At 48.9% G+C, this 16,699-nt stretch overlaps 1 protein-coding gene across 1 annotated transcript; it reads left to right on the top strand.

Moving 5' to 3' along the window:
- Positions 1 to 6,705: 6,705 nt before the first annotated feature.
- LOC106657413 lies at positions 6,706 to 12,454 on the top strand. Its single transcript, XM_023458378.1, has 4 exons — positions 6,706 to 6,754; positions 7,152 to 8,206; positions 8,280 to 8,459; positions 8,516 to 12,454. Exons 1-4 carry the CDS (start codon positions 6,706 to 6,708, stop codon positions 12,452 to 12,454), a joined length of 5,223 nt encoding a protein of 1,740 aa, XP_023314146.1.
- The last annotated feature ends 4,245 nt before the right edge of the window (positions 12,455 to 16,699 follow it).

Below are 16,699 nucleotides of genomic sequence, written 5' to 3' on the forward strand. Positions count from 1 at the left end.
TGGGTACGACTCTCCTCCTGGAGGGGACGTCGCCAGGTATGGAGCGGGGCCTCCGGTGACTGCAACACTGCACCTATAGAAACACCTGTAAACGAGAAAATTCGCGAGAGAGAGAGGAAGGGAAAACGACGGGTCTTGTAAATAATACAACAGTGAATTTTAATTAAAACAAACGCCCTTTTATTGAAATTATTCTAATACTCATTCACACACACAGCCGAAGCTGTCGCACACTCAATCACACCTGGTCGCGGATGCGAGCTGCGTTGCCGTTTTGGAGGGTCGCGCGAGCGCGGTAATACCGAAAACCTACTCACGATATTCCTCGCTCTCGTGGCTCGCGACCACACGGGTGGACTCCGCGTCGCCGGGGTCCGAGGAGATGCTGCGGCTTTCCTCACGGTCGCCTGTTGGCCACAGACGTAGGCAGGAACGGGCCGGAAGGTTGAATCACGTAGCGTGGTTGTCGACTCTTGGTGCGCCACACGTCTCGCCAGCACACACGCTCGAGCACGTGGCCACCATCTCCTCTCTTTCGCCAACACACACACCAAAACCAACCTGCACTCACAACTCAACGGCACACTGCACTACTCCTGACACACGCTCTATTCCGATTCTCCACGCAAAACTACTCGACGACAATACTAAAGGACTCGCAAAATAATCGGCTCTGCTCGGCTCAACGGTCGTAATACCAGTGTCGCGATCGTCTGCTAATTAACACGCACAGGCCGCGAGGGTCTTCGTATCACCTTGTGTCTGTCGTGTCGGTAGCAGCTCCATCTTCGCTGCGCGGGCCAGACGAACGTAAACACAGCGATGTTTACGTTCGCGCGCCTCGGCGGTCGCGAGTCGGGCTCTACTTTCGCTCCTTGTACGCGCGTATACCTGCAAAAATACCCCGCAATTATTATTGGCATCGCCGACCTTATCAATCATTCGCCCTCGCAGCCGACGCGACGACGTTTAAAGTGGCACAACGTCACAAACGTTTATCCAGAGGTCGCACCATGAGTTGATGATTATGCACTATCGCACGATCATCCAATATCGCTTTTTGGCCTTCTGGCTTAGATGAAAGTGAACATTTATCAAGAGGTCGTACAGGAGTTAATGATTATTCACTCGATCATCCACATCGCTTCTCGGACTGTCGGCTAAGATCAAAGTGAACGTTTATCGAAAAATCGCAACTGGTGGTTAATTATTTCCCACTCTTTCATCCATATCGCTTCTCGGTCTTCTGGCTCAGATGAAATTGAACGTTTAACCAGAGGTCACCCCATGACTTAATGGTTATTCACTCGATCATTCATCTCGCTTCTCGGCCATCTGGCTAAGATGAAATTGAACGTTTATCCAAGGGTCACACCATGAGTTAATGATTATTCACTCGATCATATATGTCGCTTCTCGGCCTGTCGGCTAAGATCAAAGTGTACGTTTATCAAGAGGTCGTAAAGGAGTTAATGATTATTCACTCGATCATCCACATCGCCTTTGGACTGTCGGCTAAGATCAAAGTGTACGTTTATCAAGAGATCGCAACGGGGGGTTATGATTTCCGACTCTTTCATCCACATAACTTCTCGGTCTTGTGGCTAAGATGAAATTGAACGTTCATCAAAAGATCGCACCGTGAGTTAATGATTATTCACTCGATCATTAATATTGCTTCTCCGTCTTCTGGCTAAGATGAAATTGAACGTTTATCGAGAGGTCACAACGTGAGTAAATTTGTTCACTCGATCATCCATGTCGCTTCTCGGCCTGTCGGCTAAGATCAAAGTGTACGTTGTTTAAGAGATCGCAACAGGGGGTTAATGATTTCCCACTGTTTCATCCATATCGCTTCTCGGTCTTCTGGCTCAAATGAAATTGAACGTTCATCAAAAGATCGCACCGTGAGTTAATGATTATTCACTCGATCATTAATATTGCTTCTCCGTCTTCTGGCTAAGATGAAATTGAACGTTTATCCAGAGGTCACACNGATCATCCAATATCGTTTCTCGGCTTGTGGGCTAGGATGAAATTGAACGTTTATCAAGAAGTCGTACAGGAGTTAATGATTATCCACTCGATCATCCATGTCGCTTCTCGGCCTTCTGGCTAAGATGGAAGTGAACATTCATCAAGAAGTCGCACCGTAAGTTGATGATTATTTACTCGATCATTCATATCGCTTTTCGTCTTTTCGGCTGAGATTAAAGTGTACGTTTATCAAAAGATCGCAACGGGGGTTAATGATTTCCCACTCTTTCATCCATATCGCTTCTCGGCCTTCTGGCTAAGATGAAATGAAACGTTTATCCAGAGGTCACAATATGAGTTAATGATTATTCACTCGATCATCCACATCGCTTCTCGGACTGTCGGCTAAGACCAAAGTGTACGTTTATCAAAAGATCGCAACGGGGGTTAATGATTTCCAACTCTCTCATCCATATCGCTTCTCGGACTTCTGGCTAAGATGAAATTGAACGTTCATCCAGAGGTCACATCATGATTTAATGATTATGCACTCGATCATCCAATATCTCTTCTCGGCTTGTGGGCTAGGATGAAATTGATTGTTTATCAAGTGGTCGCACCGTGAGTTGATGATTATTCACTCGATCATTCATATCGCTTCTCGGCTTTTCGGCTGAGATTAAAGTGTACGTTTATCAAGAGATCGCAAAGTGGGTTAATGATTTCCCACTCTTTCATCCATATCGCTTTTCGGCCTTCTGGCTTAGATGGAAGTGAACGTTCATAAAGAGGTCGCACCGTGAGTTGATGATTATTCACTCGATCATTCATATCGCTTCTCGGCTTTTTGGCTGAGATTAAAGTGTACGTTTATTAAGAGATCGCAACAGGGGGTTAATGATTTCCCACTCTTTCATCCATATCGCTTCTCGGTTTACTGGCTAAGATGAAATTAAGCGTTCATCCAGAGGTAACACCATGAGTTAATGATTATTCACTCGATCATCCAATATCGTTTCTCGGCTTGTGGGCTAGGATGAAATTGAACGTTTATCAAGAAGTCGTACAGGAGTTAATGATTATTCACTCGATCATTCATGTCGCTTCTCGGCCTTCTGGCTAAGATCGAAGTGAACATTCATCAAGAAGTCGCACCGTAAGTTGATGATTATTTACTCGATCATTCATGTCGCTTCTCGGCTTTTCGGCTGAGATTAAAGTGTACGTTTATTAAGAGATCGCAACAGGGGGTTAATGATTTCCCACTCTTTCATCCATATCGCTTCTCGGTTTTCTGGCTAAGATGAAATTAAGCGTTCATCCAGAGGTAACACCATGAGTTAATGATTATTCACTCGATCATCCAATATCGTTTCTCGGCTTGTGGGCTAGGATGAAATTGAACGTTTATGAAGAGGTCGCACCGTGAGTTAATGATTATCCACTCGATCATCCATGTCGCTTCTCGGCCTTCTGGCTAAGATCGAAGTGAACATTCATCAAGAAGTCGCACCGTAAGTTGATGATTATTTACTCGATCATTCATGTCGCTTCTCGGCTTTTCGGCTGAGATTAAAGTGTACGTTTATTAAGAGATCGCAACAGGGGGTTAATTATTTCCCACTCTTTCATCCATATCGCTTCTCGGTTTTCTGGCTAAGATGAAATTAAGCGTTCATCCAGAGGTAACACCATGAGTTAATGATTATTCACTCGATCATCCAATATCGTTTCTCGGCTTGTGGGCTAGGATGAAATTGAACGTTTATCAAGACGTCGTACAGGAGTTAATGATTATTCACTCGATCATTCATGTCGCTTTTCAGCCTTCCGGCTAAGATCAAAGTGTACGTTTATGAAGAGGTCGCACCGTGAGTTAATGATTCTTCACTCGATCATCCATATCGCTTTTCAGCCTTCTGGCTTAGATGAAAGTGAACGTTCATAAAGAGGTCGCACCGTGAGTTGATGATTATTCACTCGATCATTCATATCGCTTCTCGGCTTTTCGGCTGAGATTAAAGTGTACGTTTATTAAGAGATCGCAACAGGGGGTTGATGATTTTCCACTCTTTCATCCATATCGCTTCTCGGTTTTCTGGCTAAGATGAAATTAAGCGTTCATCCAGAGGTAACACCATGAGTTAATGATTATTCACTCGATCATCCAATATCGTTTCTCGGCTTGTGGGCTAGGATGAAATTGAACGTTTATCAAGAAGTCGTACAGGAGTTAATGATTATTCACTCGATCATCCATGTCGCTTTTCAGCCTTCTGGCTAAGATCAAAGTGTACGTTTATGAAGAGGTCGCATTGTGAGTTAATGATTATCCACTCGATCATCCAATATCGTTTCTTTGCTTGTGGGCTAGGATGAAATTGAACGTTTATCAAGAAGTCGCACCGTGAGTTAATGATTATCCACTCGATCATCCATGTCGCTTCTCGGCCTTCTGGCTAAGATCGAAGTGAACATTCATCAAGAAGTCGCACCGTAAGTTGATGATTATTTACTCGATCATTCATGTCGCTTCTCGGCTTTTCGGCTGAGATTAAAGTGTACGTTTATTAAGAGATCGCAACAGGGGGTTAATGATTTCCCACTCTTTCATCCATATCGCTTCTCGGTTTTCTGGCTAAGATGAAATTAAACGTTTATCCAGAGGTCACACCATGAGTTAATGATTATTCACTCGATCATCCATGTCGGTTCACGGCCTGTCGGCTAAGATCAAAGTGTACGTTTATCAAGAGGTCGTACAGGAGTTAATGATTATTCAATCGATCATCCACATCGCTTCTCGGACTGTCGGCTAAGATCAAAGTGTACGTTTATCGAGAGATCGCAACGGGGGCTAATGATTTCCCACTCTTTCATCCATATCGCTTTTCAGCCTTCTGGCTTAGATGAAATCGAACGTTCATCAAGAAGTCGCACCGTGAGTTGATGATTATCCACTCGTTTATCCATATCGCTTCTCGGCCATCTGGCTAAGATCAAAGTGTACGTTTATTAAAAGGTCATACAGGAGTTAATGATTATTCACTCAATTATCAACATCGCTTTTCGGACTGTCGACTAAGATCAAAGTTGTAACCGTTCGCCCTCGGGATGCGAGCGAATGATCCGGCGAAATCTTGCGTGGCTGTAAACGGAATAAAACGGGGTGTCGAAATAACTCACTCGATCATTTGAAAAAGGTTAAACATAAAAAGGCTTAATTTATTATTAGAAAGGCGCCAGTCACGAATGTGACGCCTGATCATATCTATTACATTCAATGAATCGACGATTACAGTTATCGGGCTTCAACACGCAATTGACATATACGTTTACTCCGGTACAATGTACACACGCGATTAGGCCACCTCGGCTAGAGCGGCAGATACGACGGTCGTGAGTTTGGGCTAGGCGGGGACAAGACCGAGAGAGATCGAGCGTAACGAACAGAGATAGTTATGGCGCATTACGCGAGAGAGATATAGGCGACTTACATTCGTTGACTCTATGGTTTATTGGTGGTTGATTGGGCCTGACGAAGACTGCGAAAATAGCGAGGGCAGACGAGAAGGTAGCCAGATGTTGATGCTCTCTAGGATGGCAGACTCACTCTCACACACGCTGGCCATCGCAGGTCCCACACGAGAGGGGTCGGTAGCTCGAAGCTTTTTCACGCGAGGTCTAACACAGAGTGTTCGATTCATCAACTCCTCGTCGGCTCGTCAGTCATCATAGGCCTCCCTTTTCACTTGACAGGCTTTCTCCTGCTCATAAGGCAGCACGCGCAAGACCCTTCTACGCACGTAGCGTTGATCACGGCTCTCTCTCTCTCTCTTTACAAATTCGGCGCTTATCGATACATTGGCGCCGATCCGCAATACCATTAGGCTCGCTTATTTCCGATCTCTCTCTCGGGCGGAAGGAATTTTAGGATTTATTATACAAGGAAGGAGTACCGTCGGACCCTGTGCTGGACTACTTCCTTACATTCCCCCCTCCATGACTGAACCTATTACTAGAGGTTCAATTATCACTCACACATGATAGATTGATAATTCAGTAGCCGCATCACACCATTTACTCACATACACGTGATTTTAAACAATAAGGCATTTGCCATAATACACGCGAAACATAAGAACCGACACACTCACACACTGAATACAAAAATAAAACACATACCTGGCTTCGGTCCTTCTCGTTCGGCTGCCATATACGGTATTTAATTTAAAACGACTACAAAAATTTAATATACAATTAACAAATTACATTTGGCCATTCAACCAGTCACCCATCATCTCTCGTTGCATCGCCATTATCAATTACTTTACACAGCAATACCAATGTTACGCTGATTATGCATAGCTGTGCCTTATTCTTATTTTCAAGTTAACCATTATGTTCGGAGAAATCCTGTTTGAATGTGGCGCGTCCGAGCTTCCAGCCTCGACCACGTTCGCGCGAGCCAGCGGCGCTGGAGGGGGTCAGGAGACGGCGGGCGGCGAGCAAGAAGGGGAGATTGGTGGCAACGACCAGCGAGGACGCATCTATTTCATTTTCTATCTACAATTATCATTCGTATCTCATTGTTCCAATAAAATTAATAACAGGCGACAAATAAAGTGTGTGCAACCAAGTCGAGCAGTGTACATTCACTCTTCCTTCACCACCACGCGAACCGCGAACTTACCATTGGTCCTTCGGAGCCGGATCGTACGTTGAAACATGTCTTACGCGTCGCACAATTCCAACATGACGACCGTTTCGGAAGCAGGTGAGAACGAATTTCTGTAGTATGCGAATTGTGACGGCAGCTCGACTTAATTGCGAGGCCTGCAACTCGAGGTGCGCGCTCATGTGCGTACTTCAACTGTGATACAAAACGCTGCAATTCATCTGTGACATGAACAAGGGCAACCATAACCTGGCGAGTTAGGCTGCAATGCTACGATGCTGAGACGAAGGCACCGACGCCAGCGAGTCTGTTTGTGTGAACGTGCATGTGTGTGTGTGTGTGTGCCTTGCATATCACGTAAGTCATGCACGTATCTGCGTTGCCTAAGCGATGAGCAATGCATAGACATGTATGTGAATGTTGTTGATGTCAGACTCTGTCTTTGTGAGACTCCGCCACGGCGTCGAGCTTGCCTAAAATATATTGTGAATTGCAGGTTATGATCTACTGCCCATCCAACTCGAGCTGATCGAGGTGATCAAAGCTTTGACCAATGACATTGAGTCCACGCCAATCGACAGCTGGACCTTGGGCTTGGCTCAAGCTCGTTACGAGCTTCTGGAGAACTACTGGGCGGACTTCCAATCGAATCACCAGCGCTGCTTTGCACCTCTCGAGGACGGGGAGCGTTATGACAGAGCTATTGTGTATGCCGGCGTTCAAGAGCGATACACGCGCGCAAAGGGCGTGCTGTATGACACCAAAAATCGCCTGCAACCGCCAAACCAACTCGAAGTCAGGACACCGCGCCTCGACGGACATTCTTCAGTCCAGTCACAGTCGCGACTTTCCCGGATCAACGTACCCGAGTTTTCTGGTCGACGTGAGGACTGGGAGTCCTTTCGTGACCTTTTCAAGGCCCTGATACATCGTGACGGCAGTCTGAGCAACGTTGAGAAACTTTATTACCTGAAGTCTCTTGTCAAAGGCGAGGCTCAATCGGCTTTGAACTCTCTACAACTTACGAGTGACAGCTACGATACTGCATGGAATTTGTTGGAGGTTCGGTATGAGAATCGGCGGCTACTTGTGCAGGAGCACTTGAGCGCACTTCGCGGCTTAAAACCAATTCGCGAGGACTCTCTGAAGGCGATGCAGCACCTTATCGACACTCTGAGGCGCCACCGGGATCAGCTCCTCACGCTCAACTGTCCAGTTGACACCTGGGACGACTGGTTTGTCAACATTGCGGCGTCGTGTATGGATAACTTCACTAGACGAGCCTGGGAGGCCGAGCTCGAGCGGCTGGACATCGCTGATGGAACCATGACGAAACGAGGCGACAACTTGGCCTCGTTTTCCACCCTTGAAGACTTTCTGCAGAGCAGATGTCGCATGGCAGTCGCGTGCTCGTCCAGTGCGCCACCACCGACCAAGGCTCAATCATCAAGCACTGGGGAGAGACATGCCTGTTCATACGCGACGAATTATGGCCAATCTTCTTGCGCTCAGTGCCAAGGCGAGCATTACCTTGGACGTTGTGATGCGTTCGTACGATTGTCGCTGGCAGACAAACGAATATTGGTCGCTCGTTCCCGACTCTGCTTCAACTGCTTACGTCCAGGTCATGCAGCCCGCCTTTGCCCATCTGGATCTACCTGCCAGATCTGTCGCGCCTCTCATCACACAGCATTGCACGATCGAAGTAGAAAGCGAGCTGCGTCACCAACGCGTGAGGAATCGACCAGCAAGATCAAGCGCACTGTCCTTGCAACACTGGATGCCGATAGCCGAAGCTTGCCGAGTGACAGCGAGGAGAATGGTACCCGTTCCTGACTAGCTGTGCTTCCTACCGCCCAGATTCAACTCAGCAGCGTTAATCGCACGCCTGTGACGGTTCGAGCACTGCTAGACGCTTGCTCCGAGGTCTCCATCATCTCCACTAGGGTAGCAAAACATTTGATGGCACCACTCACGATAATAAACGTGACAGTTGGGGTTGTTGGCGGTGGAATCGCCGGTAACGCTCGTAAGACTGCTGCTCTGCTCTTGCACTTACCAGAGCACGAGGCTCCGATTGAGTTCACGGCCCTTTGTCTGAGCCACCTCGGAATTAGAACGCCGGCACACCAGTTGATTCACGATGACCAGACGCCATGGGTCGGTGAGACTTTGGCCGACCCACTATTTGATAAACCTGGCACAGTCGAGCTGCTTCTTGGAGGAGATATCGTACCTCGTTTACTTAAACCTGGACTCGTCCACCACGATGCGTTAGTGGCTGAAAATACCAGCCTTGGCTGGATGATTTGGGGTCGTCAAGGAGTCAACCCTCAACGAGCTTCTCCTCACTGTTATCTCACAACACTTGACGAGAATCTTCCTGCTTGGCACCATCAGCTCAACGCAATGCTCCAAAGATTCTGGGAGCTCGAAGACGTCCCACCTGTGCACCGAGAAAGGCCGTCTGACGCGTGGTGTGAGAAAATATTTTCGGAGCACCGACGTGACTCCTCTGGGCGCTACATCGTACGATTGCCATTGCAACCTGATGCTGCTGACAAGCTTGGCTCAAGTGAGAACGTGGCTAAAGCTTCGCTCGCGTGTCTGCACCGACGCATGGACGCCAATGAACAATTCGCTTCGGAGTATCGAGCATTCATAAAAGTTTACGAAGAGATGGGACACATGAGAAAATTGTCGACCGCCGAACTGACTGACCCAGGCCCACGCTCCTGTTACATCCCGCACCATGGAATATGGCAATTGAGTGACCGCGGCCGCAGACTGAGAGTGGTTTTTGATGCTTCTCGACCCACATCAACGGGTTCCAGTCTGAACGATGTGCTATGTGCCGGCCCGAAACTGCAACGGACTCTCTGGGCTGTATTGCTGCGTTGGCGAACTCATCGCATCGCCTTCTGCACAGACGTACAAATGATGTTCCGGCAAATCTTGATTGACGAACAGGACGTGAATCTGCAACGCATCGTTTGGAGTCCAAGCAGAGACCACCCGCCCGAGCATTATCAGTTACGGACTGTGACGTACGGCACTGCTTGTGCTCCGTATTTGTCGCTTCGCACGTTGCAGCAACTCTGCTCTGATGAAGGCTCTCGTTTCCCGGAGGCAGCGAATGCGCTCACCAAGGATAGATACGTTGACGACATCTTGTCAGGCGCGCACGAGCTGAAAGCCGCATTATCGTTGAGAGATCAATTGATCAACCTCATGAAGGCGGGCGGCTTTCCCCTTCGCAAGTGGGTCTTAAACCATCCTCAGCTGCTCGACGGTTTGGATTCGGCGGAGCTCCTTCGACCGACGCTTATTACTTTCTCTCAAGAAGACCCCGTGAAGGAACTCGGGGTGTCCTGGAGTCCACAGGATGACATGCTCAGCCTCAATGTGCGCTCCAGTGATGATCAGCTTCTCACCAAGAGAAGGGTGCTGGCGGAGTTGGCTTCAGTGTTCGACCCTTGCGGCTGGGCCGCTCCTATCACCCTCACTGCCAAAATGCTAGTCCAGGACTTGTGGCGTGCCAAACTAGCATGGGACGAGAAGTTACCGGACTCGATGTCGCGACGCTGGCTGTCGGTGAGAGCTAATTTCTCAGCCTTCGCCAGGATGTCTATTCCTCGATGGATCGGGTCAGGATTGGCGGGTACCAAGCTCACGATCCACGTGTTTGTCGATGCGAGTCGTCGTGCTATGGCAGCAGTGGCATACTCGAGGGCTGAGGACGAGAGCGGAAAATCCATCGTTAGGTTGCTCCTTGCCAAGACTAAATTAAGCCCCATACGAAGCCTGCGTCCGCCCTTGTCTCAAACGCCAAGGATGACCATCCCGAGACTGGAGCTTCGAGCTGCATTAATCGCTGCCAGACTGCTGAGATCCATCTGCGACGAGTTGGGCGTCGATGTAATTTCCTGTACAGCGTGGTCAGATTCGTTGATAGCGCTCCATTGGATACGCTCGACTGAGCCGACTGGAAATTCACTCGTCGACAACTACGTACACCAAGTTCAAGAACTTGTCCCACTCAGCGTTTGGCGCCATGTTCCCACTGCTGAGAACCCTGCAGACGTCGCATCACGAGGGAGCGATGCCGAGGGGCTACTTTCTCAAAGCATATGGATCAACGGGCCAGAGTGGCTGTCGGGATCAACAGCAAGGTGGCCAACACTCCCAAGCAGCGACGCGACTCCACCAGCGGAACAGCGGACAGCTTGCCTTGCGACACAAGCTGCAGACCAGGTAGACAACGATCACATAGCAAGATTCTCTGATCTCTACCGATTGCTGCGTTATCTGGTCCGACTGCGTCGATGGATCCGCTTCCGTCTAGGCCGTGAACCTACCAACAGAGTCCTGCAGCCTATGACTCGAACAGAACTCGACATCGCCTTTGATGCGTGCATACGGTATAGCCAACAGCGAGCCTTCCACGAGGAAATTGCCGCGCTCGCCAGAGACAAGCCGGTCCCCTCTCGAGGATCTCTAGCATCGCTTGATCCTTTTCTTTGCGATCAAGGCATACTACGGGTCGGCGGTCGGCTGCATTCATCGGGCCTGCCGTTCAACAAGAGACATCCACCGATCTTGGACGCGCAGAGCTCGATCGCAGGACTCATTGTCCGTTGGGCTCACACCGTGACACTACACGGGGGCTTCCGAGTCACTTACAAGCAAGTGCTTCAGAGAGCGTGGATTATTCACGGCAGGCGACTGATCAATAAGCACATAAGGGGCTGCGTCGTCTGCGTCACCAGCAAGGCTCGAACTATGACGCAAATCATGGCACCTTTTCCAGCTGCCCGGGTCACTCCAACGAGCCGCGTTTTCTTGCGTACCGGGCTGGACTATGCCGGGCCATTCGGGATCGCACCGATCAAAGGTCGAGGCAACCGCACCGTGAAAGCTTGGGTCGCTGTATTCGTGTGTTTGACGTCCAAGGCAGTCCACCTTGAGCTTGTGGGGGATCTAACCACCGGAAGTCTGCTGGGAGCGTTGACGAGATTCACTGGACGTCGCGGACCAATAATGGAGATCTGGAGCGACAACGCCACAAATTTCCACCGGGCCAGTTTAGAATTACGGCGCGAGCTGCAGCGAGCGAATCTGCGGTGGGACAGAGTCGAAAGCACGATGGCTGAAAAGGGAGTTACGTGGAAATTCATACCGCCTAGTGCCCCGCATTTCGGCGGTGTCTGGAAGGCTGCAGTGAAATCATTCAAGACACACCTCAAGCGCACAGTAGGCCCCCGACGACTGACGTACGAAGAACTGTCGACGTTGCTGGTGAGCATTGAAGCTGTATTGAACAGCAGGCCTCTCGGGCCGATTACCAATGGCCCCGAAGACTTGGTAGTCCTCACCCCCAGCCATGCTATAACGGGCGAGCCTCTGATCGCGATACCTGAAGCTGATTTGGACCCAGAACTCAACGTTGACCTCCTGCATCATTGGAAGCTCGTCCAAGCTCTGCGAGCAGTGTTTTGGAACCGCTGGGGCAAGGAATACCTCAATACGCTCCAGCAGCGAGTCAAATGGAGACGCCGACAAGAAAACCTGAGCGTTGGTGACTGCGTGGTGATCGTCGACCCATCTTTGATGACGGCAACTGGTCGATGGCCGTTGGGCCGAGTCACCAAGGTATATCTGGGTCAAGACGGCATGGTTCGAGTGGCAGACGTAAGAACGGCTCGCGGAATGTACACGCGACCCATCGTCAAACTAGTCTCTCTTCCTGTGAAGGAGTACGTCCCTCCAGCAGATGATGGACCTGCGAGCATTGCCTAGCGGCGGGCGGCGACGCATCAAGTTGTCGTTCGGGGAACGAGGCGGGCGGTGTTCGGAGAAATCCTGTTTGAATGTGGCGCGTCCGAGCTTCCAGCCTCGACCACGTTCGCGCGAGCCAGCGGCGCTGGAGGGGGCGAGGAGACGGCGGGCGGCGAGCAAGAAGGGGAGATTGGCGGCAACGACCAGCGAGGACGCATCTATTTCATTTTCTATCTACAATTATCATTTGTATCTCATTGTTCCAATAAAATTAATAACAGGCGACAAATAAAGTGTGTGCAACCAAGTCGAGCAGTGTACATTCACTCTTCCTTCACCACCACGAGAACCGCGAACTTACCACATTATTACAAAAAACATCAACACTTGATTCTGACGATAGATGAATACGATACGTGAGTGAAATGAAATGACACAATGACACATATTCATAAAAATTAAACGAAATAAAATTTTTATTTATCAACTACAATTTAATACAGAACACTTAGTTCTCTGCTCATTTGGCTTTTGATTCACAGAATCTTAAAACAAAACTACTGTGGCTTTAATACTTGATTACTTTTTCTCTCTGCGACAATCAAAAAAAAAAAAAAAAAAAAAAACACGACTCATTTGGCCGAATAACTACACGTCAAATATGCAAACAAATTAACCAGCACTACTGCTGCGCAAATAATCTTGAGTACGGCAAGTCCTCGTACTCATACCTACGCTCTGCGTTCTCACGACCAAATAAATAATACAAAAATTGAATAATTAACTGACTAACTATAATGCTATACGGCCTACAAATGAATACCGCCATTATTTAACTCGATACCCGCAATGAAAAGTTAATTACACAAAACTATCAACTGTGACGTTGCGCTATAGGCGAACGTCGGAGCACGCAAGCGACGCGTCATAAACGCGTCTGATGTGAGGTTTTTGTGTGAATGTGCGCATGAGTCGCGACCATTGTAGCCGGTACCACTGTGGCCTCTCGCGAGCGCAGTACCACGTGACTGCGCGCGAACGGCCCGTGCCCGATTACAAGTCGCGAACTCGGAGCCTGCACGTGTGCAGACGACGAGAGAGTTGAGTTGGAGCAGTCCGAGAGTGTAGATCAGTAGTTGGACCGCTGAGCAGAGCAGAGCTCTATGTACGCGAACATTGTGGAGTAGTTTTGTCGGAGCGTTGTAGAGTTTTTGTAGTAGAGTGTGTGAGTAGTGAAGTGTGCTGTTGGGTGAGAGTGAGTTGAAGGCGTGAATCGGTGAGATTGTGAAGTTTGTGGCCACGAATCGAGTGTGAGTGCTGGCGATCCGTGCGGCGCACCAAGAGTCGTCATCGAGCGTAACGAGTTTCAACCCATCTGGCCCGTCCCTTCCCGCGTCTGTGGCCAACAGGCGACTACGGGGAGAGCAGCAGGAACTTCTAAGACCCCGGCGACGCGGAGTCTACCCGTGTGGTCGCGAGCCTCGAGGGCAAGGAGTACCGTGAGTAGTTTACTGGTATTACCGCGCTCGCGCCGACCCTCCAAACGGCAACGCAGCTCGCGTCCGCGACCAGGTGTGATTGAACGTGTGATAGCTTCGGCTGTGTGTGAATGAGAATTGAGAGTAGCTTCAATAAAGTTGGAATCTTTGTTTTAATTGAAATTCACTGTTTTATTATTTAGAAGACCCGTCGTTTTCCTTTCCTCTCTCTCTCGCGGACTTTCTCGTTTACAGGTGTTTTTATAGGTGCAGTGTTGCAGTCACCGGAGACCCCGCTCCATACCCGTCGGCGTCCCCTCCAGGAGGAGAGTCGTACTCACGACCTGAGGTAGTATCTCGCGTTTTCCCGACCCATATCGAGCTAGCCGGACCCTGGCCGACGACAAGCTGTGGCTTGTCTGGCGCGTCGGATACCGACAAAGTCGGCCAGGCAACGAGGAACGCCTTGTGCACGGTGGACACGGGGAGTCGACCGTCACACAACTAACAAACTTCACAGAAAAAAATCAATTACGAGCCAAATAATAAAAAAAATAAATTCGGTACACGACCAGAAATACTCGACTGCGATAGACAATTCACTCTGTCACAATATTCATCTGACTCATCATTTACCCCTGTTACTACTTTCATTACTTGAAGTTCTATCAATGAATACGAATACGTATCCCACCCCTCCCTGAAAAGAGGGCTTAGGCCCGATAACGTCATCTGTAATAATTACTGACCACAAGATGCTACGCTATTTTTCGGCCAATCCTCCTACTGCGACTCTTTAATGAGCATCACCAGCAAACATAGCTCTTTTCTTCTCTTGATCACGTTTACGCTTTATGTAACACGAATTGCACATTGAAAAACTACCACTCGTTTCTATGCCACATCTACAACATTTTGGCTTATTCACATTATCTCTCACAGTACCTGTCTCTCGGCTAGATGTTACCACACATGATATCAAAGTTGAATCACTACTCTCTGGTTCTACGTAAGCCGCATTTTTAAATAACACGTCACCATAACTCAGTGGCTCGCGGTACGCAAGTTCTTGTCTGCGTTTCAGCTCTTCAAGTTTGCCTAATTTTTGGAACTCGCAAAAATTTACGCATTGTTCGCGACTAAACGCTCTCCTATAACTTGGATGCAAGTTCATATACGCTCTGTCGATCTGTTCTCGCATACTCAATGGTGGCTTCAGCTGGTCGAGAAGCATCCTTATTTTTAACAGAAATACCGAGATTTCTTCTTTTGGACCTTGTGTTCTGGCCTCTATTTCTTGCAATAGACCCTGCTGCGTACCTTCATCGCAATACTGCAGTCTAAAAGCATCCGCCATATCTTCAAGCGTATTCCAATTTTTCTCCTCGCGCTCCAGCCACGCGCACGCCTCCATATCCAGAACCGCTGGCAAAGTTCGACAAATATCGTCCAACGACAACTGATATGTTCCGGCACACGTCAATAATCTCGTGATAAACATTTCCGGATTGTTCTTGCCTGAATCACGAAATATTAGGCCCCATTGTCTATACAATTCACACGTGTTTTTCTCTCTCACTAATGTGGAATTTAATCCTACGCTGCCATTCCACGCAAAATTACTCATAGTGCCTTGGCGCTCACCGCCCATACCATTCGGCATCGACGACCAACCTTCCACGTGCGGGCCGTATCGCGAGTTTTCATCTCTCGTCAAACTACCGCCGCGTTCGCGTAAGCCTCCACGACCATACGTGCTTCCTTGCGGTTCGCGACTATTTACCCGTCTACGAAACCCCGTTGCCATGCCTGTACCTAGACTACGGCCTTCACGCATTTCGTCGCGGCTTCCCGTTGCATCGCCGGCCTCATACACACCTGAGCCTCTTCCACTATTGCTATGGCCCGCGCCTAATATTTCGCTCCGATACATCTGAGATTGCGCTGTCACAAAAGCTGCTGGAGTCGCCCCGCCGAATTCGCCTAATGTCGCACGACTCGCATCGTTTCGATTCGCCGCGCTTGATTCATTCACAAATGCTACTCTACGCATCGTCGACGTGACACTTGTTACGTGCTCCTGCTCGAAATCGCTCGTCTCGACCTGCTCCCTGTGACCACTGCTATTCCGAATTCGTTGTCTTCCGCTATCGCGCTCTCTTCGAATATCACGCTGTAAGTCTATGCGTCTATAATCATCCTCGAGTACGCCATGCATGGGACGCCCTCGATCTATACGTCCATAATCATCCTCGAGTACGCCACGCATCAGACGATCTCGATCTTCCGGTATCCTAGCCGGACTACTCCCACCGTTACTCAAAAGATCCAACGGCTCACTCTGTACCTCATTACTACTCCCACTCGTGTGATGACCACTGCGACGCACATCACGATCATTCGGCGCTTCCGATTCAGCTAACTCATCCTCTGCAATGCGGCGTCCACGTTCATCATTTCCGTCTATTGCCGTATTCATCAGGCTGCTACTCTCCGACATATTATGCATATTACGCCACTGTTTAAAATTATTTCCTAATCTACTTGGCGATGATGCCAACGGCGTTGCATCAACAGCGGCCTGATTATTACCTATCACCGCATCAGGCGACATTTGCGACGCCACGTCTCGCGACGGATCCCACATTGCTTTATCGTTACCGAATCGCGCACGAATTTCAAATCGCATCAACCGATCTCGCAACCTATCCACCTCGTCATCAACATTCAATCCATTAATCATGCAACTACTTCGCACGCTCGCTTCCGACGCGCCCGCGATAGTGCA

This window comes from Trichogramma pretiosum, unplaced genomic scaffold (genome assembly GCF_000599845.2).
Source record: "Trichogramma pretiosum strain Unisexual culture from Peru unplaced genomic scaffold, Tpre_2.0 scaffold78, whole genome shotgun sequence".
Taxonomy (NCBI): Eukaryota; Metazoa; Arthropoda; class Insecta; order Hymenoptera; family Trichogrammatidae; genus Trichogramma; species Trichogramma pretiosum.

What these genes read in the sequence shown, in the direction of transcription:
- LOC106657413 (XM_023458378.1), top strand. Translation starts at nt 6,706, where the DNA reads ATGTCTTACGCGTCGCACAATTCCAACATGACGACCGTTTCGGAAGCA. An exon ending in GACGACCGTTTCGGAAGCAG is followed by an intron (nt 6,755 to 7,151) that starts GTGAGAACGAAT and finishes TGTGAATTGCAG; the next exon opens with GTTATGATCTACTGCCCATC. An exon ending in TTGGACGTTGTGATGCGTTC is followed by an intron (nt 8,207 to 8,279) that starts GTACGATTGTCG and finishes GCTTACGTCCAG; the next exon opens with GTCATGCAGCCCGCCTTTGC.